Genomic DNA, 22,968 nt, shown 5'->3' with positions numbered 1-22,968 from the left:
AGTGAAGCATATATTTATTTTAGTATAAATGAATATATTCAACAGTATGTAACATGTTTGGGATGACTTAATAGCAGCATCATAATTACAAAATATTATTTATGTGTATCAACTCAAATCAAATCAAAAAATCAAATCACTTTTATTGTCACACAACCATATACACAAGTGCAATAGTGTGTGAAATTCTTGGGTGCAGTTCCGAGCAACATAGCAGTCGTGACAGTGATGAGACATATACCAATTTACAATAAACACAATTTAAAATCTAATATACACATAATTACACACAACACAGTATACAAATTATAACATACAATGTACATTATACAATACACACAATATAGAATACACATTATACAATAAAAAAATAGTATATATAGTATATATAAAATGTACAGTAGGTTGTATTGTACTGTATTGACATTCAGGCTGTCGGTTGATAGTCAGTTGCCAGTGTGTTGTTAAGAGAGATATAATTATGACAGTCCAGTGTGAGATAATAAGATTAATAAAGTGCAGTGCTGATGTATATTGATTGTGAGAGATCAAGAGTTAAAAAGTCTAATTGCTTGGGGGAAGAAACTGTCATGAAGTCGGCTGGTGCGGGTCCTGATGCTGCGATACCGCCTGCCTGGTGGTAGCAGTGAGAGCAGCCCATGGCTCAGGTGGCTGGAGTCTCTGATGATACTCCGAGCTTTTTTCACACACCGCCTGGTATATATGTCCTGGAGGGAGGGAAGCTCACCTCCGATGATGTGTCTGGCAGTTCGCACCACCCTTTGCAGGGCTTTGCATTTATGGATGGTGCTATTGCCGTACCAGGTGGAGATGCAGCCAGTCAGGATGCTCTCTACAGTGCTGGTGTAGAACCGTGTGAGGATGTGGCGGTTCATTCCAAACTTCCTCAGCTGTCTCAGGAAGAAGAGGCGCTGATGAGCCTTCTTCACAACAGCCTCAGTGTGGACAGACCATGTGAATTCCTCAGTGATGTGGACACCCAGGAACTTGAAGCTGCTGACTCTCTCCACTGGTGCTCCATTGATGATGATGGGGCTATGTTCTCTTTCTCTTCTCCTGAAGTCCACCACAAGCTCCTTTGTCTTACTGATGTTGAGGGAGAGGTTGTTCTCCTGACACCAGCGTGTCAGATTGTGCACCTCCTCTCTGTAGGCTGTTCCATCATTGTCAGTGATCAGACCTACCACCGTCGTATCATCAGCAAACTTAATGATGGCATTGGAGCTGTGTGTTGCCACACAGTCATGTGTCTACAGGGAGTACAGGAGTGGGCTGAGAACACAGCCCTGTGGGGCTCCAGTGTTGAGGGTCAGTGATGAGGAGATGTTACTGCCCATTCTAACCACCTGGCATCTGCTTGACAGGAAGTCCAGGATCCAGCTGCACAGTGAGCTGTTTAAGCCCAGAGCCCGGAGTTTCTCATCAAGCTTGGAGGGCACTATGGTGTTGAATGCTGTGCTGTAGTCTACAAACAGCATTCTCACATAAGTGTTCCTTTTTTCCAGGTGGGAGAGAGCAGTGTGTATTGTAGATGCAATGGCATCATCAGTGGAGCGGTTGTTGCAGTAAGCAGTCTGCAATGGGTCCAGTGATGGAGGCAGCACAGAGCAGATGTAATCTCTGATTAGTCTCTCAAAGCATTTGCTGATGATGGGGGTCAGAGCAACAGGACGCCAGTCCTTTAAGCAAGTGATTTTGGATTGCTTTGGTACAGGCACAATGGTGTATGTTTTAAAGCATGTGGGGACTACAGACAAAGAGAGGGAAAGGTTGAAAATGTCCGTAAAAACACCAGCCAGTTGGTTCGTGCACGCTCTGATGATGTGGCCCGGAATGCCATCTGGACCCGCGGCTTTGCGGATATTCACCCGTCGGAAGGATCGGGTTACATCCGCTTCAGATACGGAAAGTGAACTAACCTCTGTAGCTTCGGCCGCGAGACCTCTCTCCGTGAGGGCTGTGTTATTTCCCTCGAAACGTGCATAAAAATTATTTAGCTCATCCGGGAGAGAGGCAGTGGTGTTCACGGTGGAGTTTTTATTCCCTTTAAAGTCTGTGATGATATTAATTCCCTGCCACATGCTTCTAGAGTTGGTGGTGTTAAACTGTCCTTCAATCTTGTTCCTGTACTGGCATTTTGCTGCTCTGATAGTTTTTCAGAGGGCATAACTGGCTTGTTTATGCTCCTCCGCGTTCCCAGAATTAAAATCGGAGGTCCGCGCGAACGGAGGTTAAGTGTCGCGCGAACATCGCTATTAATCCAAGGTTTCTGGTTCGGGTAGATCCATATTGTTTTGGATGGAACAACATCCTCTACGTACTTTCTGATGAAACACGTGACGCTATCAGCGTAAAGCTCGATGTCGTCATCAGAGGCGGACCGGAACTTCTCCCAGTCCGCGTGATCAAAACAGTCTTGTAGTGTAGAGTCTGATTGGTCTGACCAGCACTGGATCATTCTGAGGGTGGGTGCTTCCTGTTTCAGTTTCTGCCTGTAAGCGGGCAGAAGCAGAACGGAAGAGTGGTCCGATTTGCCAAATGGTGTGTGGGGGAGGGATTTGTAGCCATCCCGGAAGGGAGAGTAGCAATGGTCTAAAACCCGGTCCCCTCGTGTGTTAAAACTGATGTGTTGGTGGTATTTTGGTGTGATTGATTTGAGATTGGCTTTGTTAAAGTCCCCGGTCACAATGAACGTGGCCTCAGGGTGCGTGGTTTCCTGCTTGCTTATAATCCCATACAGTTCCTTGAGTGCCCGGTCTGTGTTGGCTTGTGGTGGGATGTACACAGCTGTGATAATGACCGCTGTGAATTCCCTCGGTAACCAGAATGGTGGACACAGACTCATGAGAAATTCCAGATCAGGAGAGCAGAAAGACTTGATAGAATGTACGTTCCTCTGATCACACCAGGATTTGTTGATCATAAAACATACACCACGACCTCTGCTTTTACCTGAGAGGTCCTTCGCTCTGTCCTCTCGGAGAACCCCGCGGGTTCGATGGCTGAGTCTGGAATCTCTGCAGACATCCAAGTTACTGTTAGGCAGATAATGCAGCAGTCCCTCGTCTCTCGTTGGAAAGAGATCCGTGCTCTCAGCTCTCAGAGCTTGTTGTCCAGAGACTGGACATTTGCCAGTAGAATACTGGGCAGTGGGGGTCGATTTGCGCGATGTCTTATTCTGATGAGAACGCCGGCTCTGTTTCCCCTTTTCCTTCTGTGTTTCCGTGGCCGGGCTGCCCAGACAAAGGGCTCTGCTGGCGTGTTTGTAAACAGCGGGTCGGCATTGAGGAATTTGAAGTCCGGTTTACGGTGTTTAATTGCAGAACCAATGTCCAAAATTGTTTGTCTGTCGTAGACAAAAAGGCAGACAACATCCAAGACAAAAAATTGTAAACAAAACAAACAAAAAACAACAATGTTGTGTCGGAGCTTGCAATGCAGCATCCATACTCTGTGCCATTTTGAGTCCATTTTGTTTTCGCATATCCCAGCTAAGCTGGGGTCAGAGCACAGGGTCAGCCATGTTACGGTGCCCCTAGAGCAGATGGCGTCAAGGGACTTGCTCAAGGTCCCAATGGTGGCATCATGGTGGTGTTGGGGCTTGAATCCCTGACCATCTAGTCAATAACCCAGAGCCTTAACCGCCAAGCCACCACTGCCCCTAAATATAGTATATTTATATACCTCTTTGTTATCCTTCTCACCCAATAATCACATTATTTTGTTTGTTCTTGCCTAATACTCCTGGACGTTTTTTCGTAATTTATCAGCAAGTATGTCATACAATATACGGTCTAGTAAATGTTGTTATAATATAAAAAAATTATTAACTACTGCCATGGTTTCTTTCTCATCTTTATGTATTTAAAATACATGTTGTAATGTGTGGCAGCGGGGGTGTGGTCGAGCGTCCACCCGGAGAGAGGGAAAGTGGTAAGGGCGCTTACACCTAAACTAGATTATGTCTAACACCTGTCTCTAATTCCAGTGAGCATGGGGAGAGTGGCATATAAATGGCCACGCCACCAGCAGAGAGGCAGAGAGAGTCTGGCACAAGGGAACCTACAGTGCTCGTGAATGTTCGTGAAGCTAATATGTTTATGTTCATGAAGCTAATGAGTGTGAGTGCCTAAGTTTCTCTGAAACTGTTGAGTTTGTGAAGCTGTAAAGCATTGAAGTGGCCGATTAAAAGCCTTAACTGAGTCAGGAAAAACCCGCTTCCCTGTGTCCTCCTTCCCTTCTGTTTGTGGAGTCCTTCACACTGGTGCCGAAACCCAGGATTGAAGTTGGGGGAAGTACGCCTCATGGAGTCCTCGCAGTTGGCAGAGATCCTCCAGTCCCTCGCCGGTCTACACCATTCCCACCAACAATCCCTGCTTGAGCTTTGCCAAGACCAAGATTGCCGGTTCTTTGAGGTCCTATGAGCTCAAGCAGTGGACCGGCATGTGATCCGGAGCTGCCTCAGCCAGGAGAGAGCCCCGGCCGTGACCCCGGACAACCACATCCCCCTGCCCCCACCCACGCTCTTGAAGATGGGGGCGGAAGATGACCCAGAAGCGTTCCTCGATCTTTTCGAGCGCCCCGCTGAGATCTGGGGCTGGCTGCATGACCAGTGGGTGGCCAGGCTCCTCTCGTTGCTGTCCGGGGAAGCCCAGCTTGCTGCTCAACAACTGCCGGCGGCTAACCACCTGGCTTATGAAGACCTGAAGAAGTCCATCCTGCAGCGTGTTGGCTGCAGTCCAGAGCTGTACCGCCAGATCTTTCGATCTATGAAACTGGAGAGGACCGGCCGCCCATTTGCTTTCTCCCAACGTCTCCGAGATGCATGCCAGAAATGGCTGCTGGCAGGGGCTCACGACGTCGTGGGTGTGATCGACCACGTGGTGCTGGAGCAGCTAATCCATTGGCTGCCAAAAGGAATGGCGGAGTGGGTCCAGTGCCACCGCCCGGTGTTGCTGGAGGAAGCAGTCCGACTGGCAGAGGACCATATGGCGGCATACCCGAGGGCGGAAGAGCCCTCCTACTCTCTCTCCCCTCCCCCTGTGTGTTCCCGTTCTCTTCCCCCTCCCCTCATCCCTCTGACTCTGCTCTCTCTCCAGAGCCCGTTCCTTCCCCGTGGAGGCGAGGAGCCCCGCCACCGAGGCCAGTTCCCCGTGCGTGGGGGTTTGCACTGCCCCCAGTATCTATAGTGCCCCACTGCTCTCCCCCTCAGGTGGAAGTGTCCATCGACACAGTTGTGGGCGTGGCACCTGGGCCAGCCTGCTGGAGTTGCTGGGATCCGGGACACTTCCGGGATCAATGCCCTGTGATGGAGCTGGGGACGGTGGTCTGGGTCCCCAACACTCCACAGGCTGCCCCAGACCGGGCCGGAGCGTGTCAAGTGTCAAGGGGGGGTACTCACCAAGCATTGGTGGACACGGTTTGTAATCAAACCACTATCCACCAACGCTTGGTTCAACACGAGGCTTTGGGCACAGCTAAAATGGTGAGGGTGAAGTGTGTGCATTGGGATATTCACAACTACCCTGTGGTGACCCTTGTGATTAAATTCTGGGGAACAAAACATAGAGTGGAGGCCACGGTTAGTTCCCACCTCACCCATCCGCTGATTCTAGGGACTAATTGGCCTGAATTTAGAAATGTATTAAAGGGAATGTGCACGGATGGGTCCTGCACAAAAGCGACGAGATGTGAAGTGTGTGATACTCTGGCAGGGGAGGCGGAGCTGGGGCCATCTTCATCAGCTCCACGTCAGGATGACGTGAGGGGGTGAGAGGCTGCAGCCCCTCCCATCCTCAGGGGATTTCCCGAAGGGGATTTCCCTTTGGAGCAGTTGCGAGATGAAACCCTCAAGCATGCCTTCAACCAAGCGAGAGTGATCGATGGTCAACAGCTCTGGCCGGGTGTCGCACTTTCATATCCCTATTTTGCAGTTATAAACGAGCAGTTGTATAGAGTGACGTAGGACACTCAAACAAAGGAAGATACAACCCAGCTCTTAATACCGCGGAGCTGCCGGGAAATGGTGTTCCAGGCGACTCATTATAATACGATGGCGGGTCACTTAGGGGAAAGAAAAACACTGAACCGACTAATAGCCCATTTTTATTGGCCGGGCATTGGCGGCGATGTTCGCAGGTGGTGTGCGGCATGCCGCGAATGTCAGCTGGTGAATCCATCAGCCACCCCAAAAGCACCATTGCGCCCCTTCCACTGATCGAAGTCCCCTTTTAGAGAATTGTCATGGACCTCGTTGGGCCATTAGAGCGGTTAGCATGCGGACATCGCTTTGTGTTAGTCCTAGTGGACTATGCAACGCGATATCTGGAAGCAGTGCCTCTACGCAGCATCTTGGCACATAGTGTTGCGGAGGCACTCTTCAAAATAATCTCCTGGGTGGGGATTCCGAAAGAAATCCTCACCGATCAGGGCACAACCTTTATGTCACGGACACTACACGAGCTTTATGAATTATTTGGCATTAAGTCAATTCACACCAGCATTTACCATCCACAAACAGATGGCCTGGTGGAGCGATTTAATAAAACCCTTAAGAACATGATTCGTAAGTTCCTGCACAAGGATGCTAGAAATTGGGACAAATGGCTCAATCCCGTTATTCACAGTACGAGAGGTCCCACAAGCCTCCACTGGGTTTTCCCCATTCGAGCTGCTGTATGGGCGGCGCCCCGCGGCGTGCTTTATGTTATACGTGAAGCTTGGGAGGAGGGACCTTCAGCCGGTAAAAATTAAATTCAATACATTCTTGACCACACCTTGGGGCAACTAACACAGGAGAATTTGCTCCAAGCTCAGGAACGACAGAGCCGACTGTATAACAGGGGAACTCGGCTGCGGGAATTTGCACCGAGAGATAAGGTACTTGTATTACTCCCCACATCGAGCTCCAAATTACTTGCCAAGTGTCAAGGACCCTTTGAGGTCACACGACAAGTGGGGGATCTCGATTATGAGGTAAAGCGAACCGATAGAGGGGACGCACGTCAAATATATCACGTCAACCTTCTGAAATTGTGGAAGGAGGCGGTCCCTTTGAAGTTGGCTACGGTAGTTCCGGAGAGGGTGGAGCTCGGGCCGGAGGTGAATACAAAACCTAATCATATCACCCCGGTCATTTGCGGAGACCACCTCTCACCGTATCAGGTCGAAGAGGTTGCCAAGTTGCAACAGGAATTTGCAGACGTGTTTTCCCATCTACCGGGTCGTACGAACCTCATCCAGCACCACATCGAGACCGAGCCAGGGGTGGTGGTACGTAGCCATCCCTACCATTTGCCCGAGCACAAAAAGAAAATAGTTCGGGAAGAATTGGATGCAATGCTCAATATGGGGGTAATAGAGGAATCCCACAGCAATTGGTCCAGCCCGGTTGTTCTAGTTCCTAAGAGCGATGGGTCTGTATGGTTCTGTGTGGATTATAGAAAAGTCAACGCAGTGTCTAAATTTGACGCATACCCAATGCCTCGCATTGATGAGTTGCTTGATCGGTTGGGCACTACTCGATTTTATTCGACATAGGATTTGACAAAGGATTATTGGCAGATCCCCTTGACACCAGTTTCCCGTGAAAAAACAGCCTTCTCCACACCGTTTGGATTACACCAATCTGTGACGCTTCCATTCGGTTTGTTTGGGGCTCCGGCCACGGTGCAGTGTCTCATGGACCGAATCCTCAGACCGCATTCGGCTTACGCTGCTGTCTATTTAGATGACATCATAATTTATAGTAATGATTGGCAGCAGCATATGCAGCATCTGAGGGCAGTTCTGAGGTCGCTGCGATGGGCGGGGCTCACAGCAAACCCCAAGAAGTGCGCGGTTGGGCGGGTGGAGGTACGGTATCTGGGGTTCCACTTGGGCCACGACCAGGTGCATCCCCAAATTGACAAGACTGCGGCGATTATGACCTACCCGAGACCCAAGACCAAAAAGGGGGTGAGACAATTCCTGGGGCTGGCTGGCCATTATAGGAGGTTTGTGCCTAATTATTTGGACGTCACCAGCCCGCTGACTGATCTCACTAAAAAGGGAGCTCCAGACCCAGTCCAGTGGACGGAGCAGTGCCAACAGGCGTTTACGCAGGTTAAAGCCACACTTTGCAGGGGGCTGCTTTTACATGCATCTAATTTCTCTATCCCTTTCGTATTGCAGACGAATGCTTCAGACAGAGGGATGGGGGCCGTACTCTCGCAGGTGGTGGAGGGGGAGGAGTGCCCGGTGCTGTACATCAGCCGCAAGCTCTCCTTGAGGGAAACAAAGTACAGCACCGTGGAAAAGGAGTGTCTGGCCATCAAGTGGGCGGTCCTCACTCTCTGTTACTACCTGCTGGGGCGGGCCTTCACCCTCTGCTCAGATCACGCCCCACTCCAATGGCTCCACCACATGAAGGATACCAACGCGTGGATCACCCAGTGGGATCTGGCTCTCCAGCCCTTTAAATACAAGGTGGTCCACAGACCGGGGGCACAGATGGCTGATTTCCTTTCCAGAAATGGGGGGGGGGGGTAGTGGTAGACAGGCCGGATGGCTCCCCGGCCTGAGTCGGGCAGTGGGGATATGTGGCAGCGGGGGCGTGGTCGAGCGTCCGTCCGGAGAGAGGGAAAGTGGTAAGGGCGCTGACACCTGAGCTAGATTATGTCTAACACCTGTCTCTAATTCCAGTGAGCATGGGGAGAGCGGCATATAAATGGCCACACCACCAGCAGAGAGGCAGAGAGAGTCTGGCACAAGGGAGCCTACAGTGCTTGTGGAAGCTGATGTGTTTATGTTCGTGAAGCTAATGAGTTTGAGTGCCTATGTGCCTCTGAAACTGTTGAGTTTGTGAAGCTGTAAAGCATTGAAGTGGCTGATTAAAAGCCTTACCTGAGTCTGGAAAAACCAGCTTCCCTGTGTCCTCTTTCCCTTCTGTTTGTGGAGTCCTTCACATAATGCTTTTTATTTGTTGTATGAAACCACATACTGATAAGTTGTGCAAAGATGTCTTTGGTCGTATAATTTAAATGACAAGCCAAAGCATAACATTTAAATGGTTTGTATTAGTAGCTATTAAAAGATCACACAGGTTTATAGAATAAAGTTATTATTTATTTTTTAATTTAAGTTTTATGCATTGTATTGAGAACAAAGTAGAAAGAAATTGCTTATATTTCATATTTTACAGCAGTTATGGACAACGGAATTTTACAGTTAAACAGTTTTTAATGTGCAAAGTATTGAAAATCAAAATGAGTAAAAATAATTAACTTTTACAATTATTTTCACACAATAAAAACATTATAAAAAATGTGCATACATATTTTCTACAGTACAATACACTTCCAACAACCAGTATGTATGTACCAGTGTAATAATAAATGAAAAGATGGGTAAAATGTTCAGTTATTTATTATTTTAAGTAGGCTATAAGAGTCACCACTACCAAAAACAATCAGCCTTCAGCTGAGTGAAGAAACTCAAAGAGCTGTCGCAACCAGCACCAACATCGTTAAGTCTACGACTCGAGCATCCTAACGTGCAATCAAAAGTCATCCGCACACTCGCAGTCTTCACATCTACTTGCACACTAGTGGCCAAACACCGGAAAGACAAGTGGGTAAGTAGGCAAGACCAAAACCACAAGTGGGGATATTGGGACAAGGCCTTTGTAAAGGTAACGTCATTCATTAGATTTCTGTCCACTTATTTCTGGTTTTGACATAGCGAGTGCATGTGACATTACAGCAAAGAGCGCATGTGTGAGTCTGACAGCGCATGTGTCTGAGAGTGCATCTGCATGTCTGCAGCCAGACCATTCCTGTGTGTTTTCACACCTTGTTAAAAAAATTTAAAAGGACTTGAAATATTAAAACGCATCTCGAGACACCTTTGTTCGTGGTGCTTATTTCGGTGTTAACGGCCCCAATACAAATTAAGTGTACGGAAAAGCTACGAAACACAACACAGCTTTTACATTGGAATTATACCTTAATTCTGGTTTATGGAATTATAGATGCGACTAAAATTGATTGACGCATCTGGTTACATCATCTCCTGACAAATATTTCTTAAGAGAAACTATCGGTGAAGGAGCCCGGATCATGAATTGTTTTATTGTCTGTTATCAGTGTAGAGTAGCGCACACGTCCCCAGCCCTAAAAATCCTTGACCTGCTTTGCCACGTACACTCACTTTTATCATCTTGTTTTGAAGCTGGTTTACTGAGGCAATTATAAGCCTTAAAAGTTCCTCTGGACAAATTTTTGTTTTGCCATAATGAAGGACATATGATAATGTCCAAATTTGAACTATATAATAGTAGGCCAATGTGTCCCAATTGGCAAGGCATGCAATTATTAAGAAATTATTACTCCGTTTCATCATTGAGCCTTAAAAGTTCCTCTGGACAATTTTTTGTTTTGCCATAATGAAGGACATTTGATAATGTCCACATTTGAACTATATAAAAGTAGGCCAATGTGTCCCAATTGGCAAGGCATGCAATTATTAAGAAATTATTACTCCGTTTCATCATTAGCTATTTGTTCAGACCACCCACGGAAATCATAGTGGATCTTATTTTAACATTTATGCTATACCTATTTAAATTATTTTATTTATGAATGTTCAAAAATGTAACTTTAAAGATATGGAAGAAAATAAACAACAGCACACTTTTATGTAAAAATATAACATTGGTATTTAAAATCAGTTCACATTATAAGTTTAAAATTATCCTTCTGCCTGAAGGTGGTAATTGTAAATAGGTAAGACCAACATTTAAAACTAGTTATGAATAAAGTGTGACATTCTCTCCTAAAATACACTGAATGCAGACATATGTATCACTCAATAGTCACAGTTAAGGGGTTGAAGAGGAGACCAAATTTCTTTTTTCATTTTTACCTATGTTTTTTTTTTTTTTTTGTTTGTTTTTTTAGCTCTCATTTACTGAATAACATAAAACAGACTAAACACTTTTATGAAAAAGAAAAAAAAAAGAAATCATTATATGTACAATTTAAGTATGGCACCTATAGAAACATATGAAATGCACATACTGTTAACATACATAAAATAATTACCAGCATTTTGGTAAATAGCAATATTTCCAAGGCACAAAATTTTATGCATCCTATTGAGTTACTGCAAAAGTACTATAAGAGTCAGTCTTTTGTAGCAAGCTATTAAAAAACTGTACAATAGAACAAACATCTGATCACATTCAGATAAGAGGCCTGCTGTAACATATATGGAACTCAAACTCCTGAAAGAAAAAAAAATACTTGCATAGCCTTTCTATGGGCATGTTTGACTATTTGAAAACTATTATGACTCCTTGGGTAGTATAAATATGCACCACTAGTTTTAAAAATACATACAGCCAACAAATGAGATGGAATGGACATACACAGTACATTACAAAAAAGCTTAATTATACCATGTTTTTATGCACACCTTAAGTTTTTAACTTAAAACTCAATTTTGGTCTACTGACAATTAGTTTTTAACTTTGCTAGACCTGGATTTGGGTAAGTGTCATCACTCTCATTTAAGAAAAAAAGAGTCCCAAAAAGTACTTAAAAATAGACCTTTTTAACTCTTAACAGTGTCTTTCCTAAAATCTTTAACAGCTATAAATATCATTTTACTGTCTCCAATGTCTATGAGACAACCTATTGCCTATTAAAAGTACTATTGTACAAAAAAAACACAATTCTTAAAATCCATGAGCTGTATTTCTCCTAGAGCAGTCAGATCGCCTCTTGTTTAGTGATGGTTGGTTGAGGGATGGAGCTGTGCTGCTTGGGCACTGTGGCTATAACTCCTGGAGCCATTTTGTAGTGATCAGAACCTGAGGCCGTGGGGGGAGATGGGATTGGAGTTTCTGGAGTGGCTGTTTTGAAAGAGAGCGAGAGGATACGTTAGATCAGAGGACACCACAGAGGTGGATGCTTATGGAACCTTAATTAGACATAATTTGCATTGCATGATAACATTTGGAAGAAAGAAACCATTGGTTGATACAAAATAAACACGCTTATGACATTTCTGAAGGCATTAGGGTAGGAAAGATTTACAGTAGCCTTCTTTGACAAAGTAAGCCTGATTAGTTTCTACAATTCTGGCAGGGATTACTCCAACAAGCCTGTTTGCCACTAGCTACCTACCTCTCACATCCACAAGAGTGAATGTAAACTGAGGGAAAACCATCATGACCTGTATTATTCCAGGTTAGGTCTTCCTTTGAGATTAAAACAGTTTAAGATTAAACAGGTACTTACACATCTGGCCATTGTGAATTGGAGTGGCCATGTTGGTGGTAACAATGACATTGTTACTAAGATGCTCCTGGACCAGATGTGGGTGTAGAGAGTGGTGGGCATGAGGGGCTTCATTTGCTGAACCTGACAGGAGGAGAAGCTCATTATGATTCAGATTAATGAAATTCTCTACTCTCAAAGTCCTTATTGTTCGGTACATGTGAATAACGAGACTGAAAAAGCATGCCTTAAAAATTATTGTCTTTAGGCCACCAGTAAGCAAGCCAAAGGCCACTGTGGCTATGAACACAAAATTAGGAGAAAGTTCCCCTCTGGCTAAACAGCATGCATATAATGCAAATATTAGTTAAATATGTGTAGTACAAAGTCTTGTTTTATGTAAGTAAACTGAGGAGATTTTGGCGGCCAGTGTTTAAAACGAAAGGATTTTTTATGAACTCTAAGATTAATGATTAAATGTCTGTGAAGTCCATCCCAAATTGACTGCGGAAGTGCACTGGAAGTGGAAGTGCGCTGTCCTTTTTATTTTTGTCCTTTTTATTTGAACAGTGACTGAGGCTGTAAGTCCCTAACATTCTGCCTAATATATCCTTTTGTGTTCTACATAAGAAAGATAACCATACAGATTTGGAATAACATGAGGGTAATTCAAATGACAGAATTTTCAATTTTGGGTGAGCAATCCTTTTAAAACAATGGTTCCATTCAAAGTTCCTTTCATTAAACAGAAATTTTAATGAACTGGTCATTATTGTAATTACCTCCCAAAAGCATCTCTTGCAGCAGGTTGTCTATCTTTGCCATTCCAAACAGTTTAACAAACTGGATTTGCTCGATCATTTGCCAGGTGATACTCTGTAGTGTTGGCAACAGAAGAAGCAGCTCGCCGAACCGTCCCCGCGAATCGTACTGGCGATCGGTAATGTAGTCTTCCAGACTAACTTGAACTTGGTATCGCATACGCTTGATCTTGCCTGGATCACTTAAACCTTTGGCATCTAAATGAGTAGAAGAATTGTAAGTTAGGGTTAGGGTTACAGTGCTGTGAAAAAGTATTTGCCTGATTTCTGTTTTTGTGTATATCTCATACTAAATTGTTTCAAAAATCTTAAAAAATATAACATAAAACAAAGGCAGTCTGAGTAAATGATAATGCTATTTATTGAAGCAGTAAAGTTATCCAATACCAACTGGGCCTGTGTGAAAAAGTATTTGCCCCCTTTGGTTACTAAATCCCCAAATCTATGAAACTGCATTCATAATGGTGTTCAGCTGAACTAGACACACCCAGGCCTGATTACTGCCAGCCCTGTTCAATCAAATCAACACCTAAATAGAATTTTTCAGCAGCATGAAGTTGGCTAAAAGGTCTCACCCAGTAGCACACTATGCCAAGGTTGAAAGAAATTCCAGAAATGATGAGGAAATAGGTGATTGAAATATATTAGTCTGGGAAAGGCTACAAAGCTATTTCAAAGGCTCTGGGACTCCAAAGTGAGAGCCATTATCTCCAAATGGAGACAACATGGCACAGTAGTGAACCTTCCCAGAAGTGGCCTTCCTTCCAAAATTTTTCCATGAGCACAGTGATGATTCATCTAGGAAGTCACAAAAAAGCCAAGGACAACATCCAAGGGCCTCTCTCGCATCAATAAAGGTCACTGTTCATGACTCCACTATCAGAAAGACACTGGCCAAAAATGCCATCCATGGAAGAGTGGCAAAGCAAGAACCACTGCTAACCCAGAAGAACATTAAGGCTTGATCCTCAAACCTTTTGGGAGAATGTTCTGTGGACCGATGATTCAAAAGTGGAACTGTTGGAAGACAGGGGTTCCATTACCTCTGGCGTAAATCAAACACAGAATTCCACAAAAAGAACATCATACCTACGGTCAAGCACGGTGGTGGTAGTGTTATGGTGTGGGGATGCTTTGCTGCTTGAGGGCCAGGGTGACTTGCAGTAATTGAGGTAAACATGAATTCTGCTCTCTATTAGAAAATCCTAAAAGAGAACGTCCGGTCATCACTCCGTGAGTTGAAGCTCAAGTGCAACTGGATTATGCAGCAAGAGTAAGTCCACCTCTGAATGGCTCAAAAGAAGCAAAATTATTGTTTTGGAGTGGCCTAGTCAAAGTCTTGACTTAAACCCGATTGAAAAGCTGTGGCAGGACCTTAAACGGGCAGTTCATGCTTGAAAACCCTCCAATGTGGCTGCACTAAAGCATTTCTGCAAAGAATAGTGGGCCAAAATTCCACCACAGCGTTGTGAAAGACTGAACTCCAGTTATCGGAACCGTTTGGTTGCAGTTGTTGATGCTAAAGGTGGCACAACCAGCTATAAAGTTTAAGGGGGCAGTTAGTTTTTCACATGGGTGATATAAGTGTTGAGTAACTTTTTGCTTCAATAAAAAATATATATATTTGAAAGCTGTATTTTGTGTTTACTCAGGTTGCCTTTGTTTTTATGTATATGTCGTTTAAAGATCTAAAACAATTTCGTATGAAAAATACACAAAAATAGAAGAAATCAGGATGGAGCAAACACTTTTCCACATCACTTTATATAGTACCTTTCCCAAGCTTAAGGTCACTTTACAATTAGCATATTTCATAGAGAAAGTATCTAGAGAAAGAGTAGAGGAAGTATCAATATATTAGATCTGTCTGAATCCTCAAAAGTTCAATTTGACATTCTTTTTTGTTTCAGTTTTAGGAAGATTTATCTACCTGGATCGAAGAATACAATGGCCTTCAAGCAGGCATATTCATTGTCATCGATCTGAAGATCCTGGAAGGGAAGAACTAACTCGTCCAGGATCCTTACAGCCACACGGCTAACCTCCAACTCGGGGCAGTTTCGAAGAATAATATGATCATTACCTGTGAGAAACATGAAGAAATTTACAGGTAAAACAATAGTAATATAGAGTTAGTCCTGACATGAGAAATAGCAATAGAGCTGTTCAGTAATGATGTCCAATTGTTGGCCAACCCAGAAGACTATTTTGCCATTCGCTATTGAATCAAATTTCCAATAGGTTTTTACTGTAGAATAGCAGTTTTTGATTTTATAAGTAAAGTTTGTGTTTGATATTACCAGAGACTATTTATTTATGAGAAATGGGCCACTTCTATTAAAATGAATGTGAGAAATTAGAATGCCCAGGAGCTCTAGCGCCCAATGGTCAACGGATGTAGAAAAGAGGTCCCACCTTACAAGTAAAAGAGCCAATCACCTTTTAGATACAGACATTGCCTGCCAATCAACCAATTGCACTTTTTAGCGTAATCTGAGGTGAAGAAGCACAATTTATGATACTAGTGTTGTCTGATTTTACTGCTGATTTGAAATATGACATTTAAACATAAGCTTGGCAAGCAGATTTTGAGATTTTGGTGTTTCCCCATTCAGGTAGATAGGAGCTGCACTGTCATGACTGGAAATATGCTCCCGGAAGCGTTCCAAAGATGGCCGACAGTGGACTGACTTGCTAGAAAGACTTTGATATTACTTGAAGAGACTTGCACGTTTTGTTCTACAACATAAATGACAAAATGCCTCGAACCTGAATTTTGAAGTGGTTTTGTGCTTTGAAACCCTTAAGTAAAGTAGCTACTTAATGACCACAATGGTGTCCAATTCATCAAGCACGTAAACTCACAGCAACTTGTTAGCGAGTTTATGTTTTTAAAGCACACAAGGATTTCAAAATTCAGGAAATTCCTGAGGAAACCTATCTTATGGGTTTTTAGAACTACAAACTGAACATCTCTATTCTGATGTTCACAAGACTGTCACATCTGTATTCTCAATGTTTCTGTCCTTGTTGCTTACCTAATAGTAAAATGTCTTTATACAGCATGGAACGTTTAGCAGCTCCTAGCAAGAGATGCTCTCCGGCATGAGCACGCAGTAAAGCCACCTGAGACAAAGAACATGCATTTGTTTGGTTAGAAAGTCTTTTTTATGACCTGTCTGAATGAAATGTTCTGTAGAAACCATAATTGCTGATTTTCACTTCCAAATTCCAAATTGCACCATTATAAAAAGACCTTACATGGAGGCAAAATTAGGCAGGTATTCATGTATGCATATGTTGTTCGTGTGTGTGTGTGTGTGGGGGGGGGGGGGGGGTGTGTGGGCAGGTTTAAGTGGTTTACAAGGACTTTTTTAGGTTACAAACTGGTCATTACAAGGGTATTATGCTATAAATGTGGTTTATGAGGATATTTCTAGTGTCCCCACAATTCAAATCGCTTAAAAAACATATTAAACGATGTTTTATTGAAAATGTAAAAATGCAGAAAGTTTTTTTGTGAGGGTTAGGTTTAGGTAGGGTAGGGTTAGGGGATAGAATCTATAGTTTGTACAGTATAAAAATCATTATGTCTATGGACTATGCATTATGGGTCCTCATAATGATAGCTGCACCAACGTGTGTGTGTGTGTGTGTGTGTGTGTGTGTGTGTGTGTGTGTGTGTGTGTGTGTGTGTGTGTGTGTGTGTGTGTGTGAGAAGATGTAGTTCGAAGAGCTCTCACACACAGCTAAACACTCTATCAGTTAGCATGCCTCAGTGGTCAGGATGTTAATCATTCTGAATGTCTCAAGAAGAGATGTGACTTTCAAACCAGCTCATCATATTCTAACCTGAGCCATCAAAATACATTAACCACCCAAACTAAGGATCTCTGAACCTTTTTTCCAAATTAACCCCAAATTTGAATCTATTTACTGAACTATTTCCATGACATCTATATTTTTTAATTAAAGGATTAGTTCACCCAAAATAAAAATTAGGTCATCATTCACCTCATTCATATTGTTCCAAACCTCCATGGAACACAAAAGGAGATGTTAGGCAGAAGGTTAGCCTCAGTTACCATTTAGTTTTATTGCATATGTTTTCTAGACAATGAAAGATTATGGTGAACGAGGCCAACATTCTGACTAACATCTCCGTTTGTGTTCCACAGAAGAAAGGTATAAGGGATTGGAACAGCACAAGGGTAAATCATTTTTGAAAATAATTTGCATTTTTGGCAGAACTATCCTTTTAAGAGGCTGTTCTCATCCTACCTGATCATCCAGGGGGAGGTCGCAGAAAGCAGGGATGTATTTGGCCCATTCCACCAGCACCAACAGCTGTTGTTTCATAGACTCACAGACATCGGTTATAGTGGCTACCTTTTTCGTTCTGATGTCACCATTCATGATAGGTCCTGGTGATGAGATCTACACAATAGCATAGTGAAAATATGTTATTTGTCCCATATATGGATATCATACATCTTTTGACAGTATTTGAATAATCAGTTAAAAGATGAAGTGTGAAATTTTTCGATGTTAAAATACTTTCTCCTATCACAGCTTAATATGCAAAAATAATTATAAGAAATCGATTTGTTGGTCCTCTGAAAAGTGTAAACTCTGTGGCTCTATGGTGCAAATGGTTCAAAATATTACTTTGCTTTGGTTTGGTTTGGATTGCGAGGTGATAATCTGACATGGTACAAGCTGTGAGGCGATCGTCTGTGTCCCGCGACTGCTATTGGGTCCTTGTATAATGTGCGAGGAAGGGCAGCCGGTGGAGTTTCCGGTGCCCCCCTAGGATAAGGTGGTGCCCCAGAGTTGGTGCCCTACGCAGACTGCGTAATATGCGTATAGGGAGCGGCAGTACTGCTCAAAAGAGAGCTAAATGTGGCAAATTATTCATTTGTTTACTGGTTTTTATCAAGTTTTTGTGCAACAGATACACTATATAGCCAAAAGTTTGTGGACACCATATGTGCTTGATGAACATTCTATTTCAAAACATTAGGCATCAATTTCCCCCTTTGCTGTAATAACAGCTTCCACTCTTTTGGGAAGGCTTTCCACTATACTGTATGTAGTAACATGGCTGCAGCGATTTGCTCTCATTCAGACACAAGGCTATCAGTGAGGTCAGGAACTGATGTTGGTCGATGGGGCCTGACTTACAGTTGCTGTTCCAGTTCACCCCAAAGTGATCAGTGGGGTTCAGGTCTGGGCTTTGTGCAGGCCAGTCAATTTCTTCCACGCCAGACACAGTAAACCATTTCTTTATGGACCTCACTTTGTTCACAGGGGCATTGTCATGCTGGAACAGAAAAGGGCTATCCCCAAACAGTTGCCACAAATTTGGAAGCGCACAAAGCCCAAGCCATTACATAAAGAAAGATTAAGATTTTTCTTTACGGGATTTAATGGAGTAACCAAATTAATGATAATGAGAAGGGGGTGTCCACAAACTTTTGGCCATATAGTGTATGATCTTCTTACCAAAGGGGCTATTAAATACAGGACTGTATTGAATATTAAGGCCTAAATATTTGGACTGCATATTGAACCAGTCAGACTCCTGATTCCAAACCAAAACTACTTTCAAAAAGATATTACTCCTAAATCAATAAGCTGTAAATCACAGTGATGGAAATGTGCTGAAAGGACTTTTTGCTAAGTAGAAACATAATACAAAAGTGATTATGACTACATTTCGAGCCCAATACAGCAATATTGGCTCAACCAATGGCATGACTTTGGGGCGGGACCATCTATCGTCCAACAAATGGCTGATGGGGTGGGTGTTCAGGACATATGTATGAAAACAATAATTCTTTTATATTACAATATCCGTTGGGTGTCACTTGAGGCACAGAAATTACACACTTCACCTTTACAGTGTGCTTATACTTCATTAGAGACATACCTGTCTAGAAAGGACATCAGCTTGAATGAGTGCATTAATGGAGGGCAAGCTGCTGTCTTCATAGCTGGATCTTCTAGTGCTAATCCTGTCTCTTTCATTCTGCACAGCTGAGGACAGAAAGTTAAAATCATTAAAAATACAAATGAAATGTTTATTTCTGCAAGTTGCACATAAAAACAACTCTGGAAAAGACCAATGAAACTCAATCTTTTGCTATCAGTAGCAATGAATGCCACCCTATTCCGACAACCAATTGAGATAGCGAAGATGAGGGACTTTGTGAGAGGGGGGAGGCCTCAAGGTTGCGCTTTTTATCAGTGTGCAGTTATGATGGCTCTAAACTGTTTGTTCAGCATAAACCAGACATAGACCTCGCTGCATTGTGGAGTGATCATTAACAACATGTCTCTCTCTCCCTCTCTCCCCTCTGTTGCAACATCTTCTATTTGCGCCACCAATCTCTTTCCTCATCCCCTAACCTTCCAAACAAGATGGAGGGGATAATCTCTGTCTTTATTTCTTTAAAAGCATTATGTGAATGTGATTTAACAGCTGGAGCAAGTACCTTCTTTCTTCATCCCTGCTCGAAAGCACTTCTTTAGTCTACAGTATCGACACTGATTTCTCTTGTCTTTGTCCACTATGCACTGTCTGTTGAACCTGCAGCGGAAGCAGAAAGAAACCAAATGTTTGTTGAGACATTTTGCACATCAGATGGTTAATGAACTTGTTATTCTACGCCAATGAGACTTTAGTCTATTATGTTTTTAAGATTTAGCTATGCTATGGTGTTATTTGAGGTTGTTTTGTGTAGTTTCTGACCTGCAGGAGTACATGTGGTTTTTGCGTACGCTGCGTCTGAAGAAGCCTTTGCAGCCGTCACAGCTGGAGGCTCCATAGTGCTTGCCTGTGGCCCGGTCTCCACAGATGGCACATGTGGTTCCTGCCCCTAAGTGGTTGGCAGCATTCATGTTGGCACTCTCAGCAGGTGAGGAGTCTGAAATCACAAGGATCTTGAATTTAGAGAGCTAAATGGGGTTGAACACTCACAAGAGAGATAAATGTGGTGGATGGTTCCCTCTGTTTACAGGTTTTTATCAAGTTATTGTGCGAATAATGTTGGAAAGAAAAGTGTCTTACAAAAGGGACTTTACAATACAGGACTAGTATATATAATATCCTAAAAAACATTTTTTTTCAGAAGTGATATTGAATATTGCAGCCTAAATATTGGGATTGCAGATTGAACCGATCAGACTCATTAATCCAGAGTGGAGTTAAATGGGGAAAAGGTCATGAGGTGCAAAAATACTTTAAAAAAAGACGTGTTTACTTCTAAATCAATTAGCTGTAAACCACCATGATGGAAATGTGCTGGAAAGGACTGTTTGCTAAGTAATCCAGCAGTGATAATGATTATATTCTTTTCAAAAGCTGAAACACGATCATGTTAGGTTATATAAACTCTTATTAGTGTTAATGATGACCTACTAAACACATGAAACAAACATGACTGTGAATTTAATTGTATTACAAATAAGTAAACTTTATATACATGATTTAATCCGAGAGATTCAGTACATTTGGTTAATATTTGATTGAATTACATTATATGTCAATGAAAATGTTTCATAAGTATTCTTAATTTAAAGGATGTAAGAGTTGTGAAATGCTTGTTTTTATGTTAGAGAGGCAATCAGAGGTAATTACATTAAAACCAAAGTAATGACTTTGGCTGATCAAAGGCAAAACAGGGTAAATGGCTCATCAGAAGGGGTGATTATGTGATGATAGTCTAAATGGAAAATAATTTGTGACAATACTAGAGTCTTCTCATAAACTTTGTGCAAACATATGTGTGATTAAAATAAAATGATTTGCTTCACAGTGATATTTCATACCAACAGAAAAAATTTAATTAATAGTAATACACTATTAATAAAACACATTCCACACTGAATGTTAATGTAACTAGCATTTATATTGAGCTCAGTTAAAATAATGATTCTTATGTATGCTTTGATTAACAAACGTCAATCAAACTTGAATATCAGCAAAGTCCTTCCAATATCAAAATTTATAAAAATGTATAAATTAGACTCATCATTATTTATTATTTTACTGCTTCGATAAAACTTTAAATAACTTGACCATATATATTAGATTACTTCAGGTTGCCACTGGTTGGATATCAATTTGTTGCACAAAACCTAGACATGGGAGACTTGGCTGCGAAACATTTACATGACGCCTTGCTTTCTCAGCAATCATTCATGCTAGGTGTCAAACTTCTTGAAATACTATCCAAACAAGTTATTTTATCCAAAGCCAACTGTATTAGAACAAGCAAGAGGAGACAGATGAACTGACATTTTCTTTCTTCTTCTTGTAGAGTACCATGTCTGCAAGATACAAGTGCGTACTATGCTTCTTATCTGCTACTTAAAAATGCATTTTCTATTGACTTTTACAATCAGCATTGGGTGTTCTGTGCAAGAGGTTACAAACTTGCCAATCCTGCTAGGCAATGCAAAGATACATCTGAAGAATTGCACTTCCACTAGCTATAAACTTTCAGCCTTGTTAAACATCAGCCACCAACACTTGGCCATAGTTTTAGTAGCCTATATAAGTCAGTAAAGGTCTCAAAGTTCACCGTGGGGTCTAATATCCAAGTGGATAACTCACCTGTGCTCATTGCAAGCACTTGCATGTTCTCAAACTCCAATGTGGTGTAGGCTGGATCCAAGGCCTCACTATAGTCTGCCATCTCCATGTCTACTAGTGGTTTGGACAAGCGCATTCTCAGCTACCTGATGATGGGGGGAAAGACTTGTCTTCTCTACAGCGTTTGGACACCCCCTCATAGGCCAAGCCCCTCCCCTCTGAGGGGTAGACACCTTTGAGTGACAGGGGCCATGTCCTCAAGGGCAAAGATGAGGCTTGACAGTCCGGGCCTCCTCCCAGGGCACAGCCCCGGACTGGAGTGGGGTGGCCCTTGTGTTAATGATTAAAGTTTCTTTAGTGCTAAATCAGAGTTGTTGTTTTTTCAGAGACAGAGACAAACAGGGGGTTTTGCTGTCTTATTTTCTGTCTCATTGCCCTAAATTCATTACTGGGCAAAGTATGTAGGATAGTGAGTCTACCTTATATGCTGAGCTTCATACTTTAGGTCCACAATAAGGGTTCAAGAGATCAAGAGAAGTACTAAAGGGATTGTTCACCCAAAAATGTTATTTAATCACCCTCATATTGTTCCAAACCCAAATGACTTACTTTCTTCCATGGAAGAAAAGTGGAGACATTTTGAAACACGAATGAAAGTGAATGACAACTGAGGATAACTTTTTACCTAACATCTGCTTTTGTGTTCCATTGGAGAAAGGAAGTCATATGGGTTTGGAACAACATAAGGGTGAGTTAATGAAAGAATTTCCACTTTGGGGTTAGCTGTCCCATTAAGAGACTGTCTAGGCTGTGCCATTAAAGACAGTAGGGAAAGCTTAATCACACTGAACTCTCCTATAGATCAGATTGAGAATAACAAATCCACCACATTTCAACGTGCAAATTACATGTTTGATAAACCTCTGTTAAGTCTAGCACAATAAACAACAGCAATAACTCACATAGAGTAAAAATTGCAATCTTTATGTAAAAGAGCTCATTGTTCTTTTGAGTGTTCAGCATATACACATGATGCACAACTCTGTTCCAGAAACAAATTGTTTCTGTGGGTGCTCTACTTTACATCAAACTTGTACAAATCTAGCCATTGCTGTTTTAACTGTAAATAAAGTTTGGTTACTTCTACACTGTAAAAAATGTTCAGGTGACCTTAAACTGTTCCATGTGTGGTAACATCTAAATTAACTAGTTTTATTTAATTAAAAAATGCTATTTAATTCAACTAAATTTACATGGCAAATTAGGT

At 42.5% G+C, this 22,968-nt stretch overlaps 2 protein-coding genes across 4 annotated transcripts in view; both read right to left on the bottom strand.

Annotated features, from left to right (window-relative positions):
* Nucleotides 1–22,968, bottom strand: part of LOC127419518 (formin-like protein 3) — a 489,255-nt gene that overhangs the window by 80,061 nt on the left and 386,226 nt on the right. The gene's annotated exons all lie outside the window — the stretch shown is intronic.
* Nucleotides 9,168–22,968, bottom strand: part of LOC127419520 (hepatocyte nuclear factor 4-alpha-like) — a 28,173-nt gene continuing 14,372 nt past the window's right edge. The window contains exons 1-10 of one of the 3 annotated variants that reach the window (XM_051660980.1): nt 21,723–21,851; nt 19,857–20,031; nt 19,600–19,694; nt 19,035–19,141; nt 17,384–17,539; nt 16,141–16,228; nt 15,033–15,185; nt 13,064–13,300; nt 12,303–12,425; nt 9,170–11,914 (exon numbers count right to left, since the gene is read on the bottom strand). In XM_051660980.1, coding sequence (XP_051516940.1) covers nt 11,772–11,914; nt 12,303–12,425; nt 13,064–13,300; nt 15,033–15,185; nt 16,141–16,228; nt 17,384–17,539; nt 19,035–19,141; nt 19,600–19,694; nt 19,857–20,031; nt 21,723–21,837 — 1,392 coding nt within the window. In that variant the 5' untranslated portion in view covers nt 21,838–21,851 and the 3' untranslated portion in view covers nt 9,170–11,771. Of the gene's footprint in view, nt 11,915–12,302; nt 12,426–13,063; nt 13,301–15,032; nt 15,186–16,140; nt 16,229–17,383; nt 17,540–19,034; nt 19,142–19,599; nt 19,695–19,856; nt 20,032–21,722; nt 21,852–22,968 lie in introns of those variants that run through there. The other 2 variants (XM_051660979.1, XM_051660981.1) reach the window with 2 other exon arrangements.

The sequence above is a fragment of the Myxocyprinus asiaticus genome, chromosome 28 (assembly GCF_019703515.2).
Source record: "Myxocyprinus asiaticus isolate MX2 ecotype Aquarium Trade chromosome 28, UBuf_Myxa_2, whole genome shotgun sequence".
NCBI lineage: Eukaryota > Metazoa > Chordata > Actinopteri > Cypriniformes > Catostomidae > Myxocyprinus > Myxocyprinus asiaticus.
The sequence above is the reverse complement of the archived record's forward strand: the minus strand, read 5'-3'. Positions and strand labels throughout refer to the sequence as shown.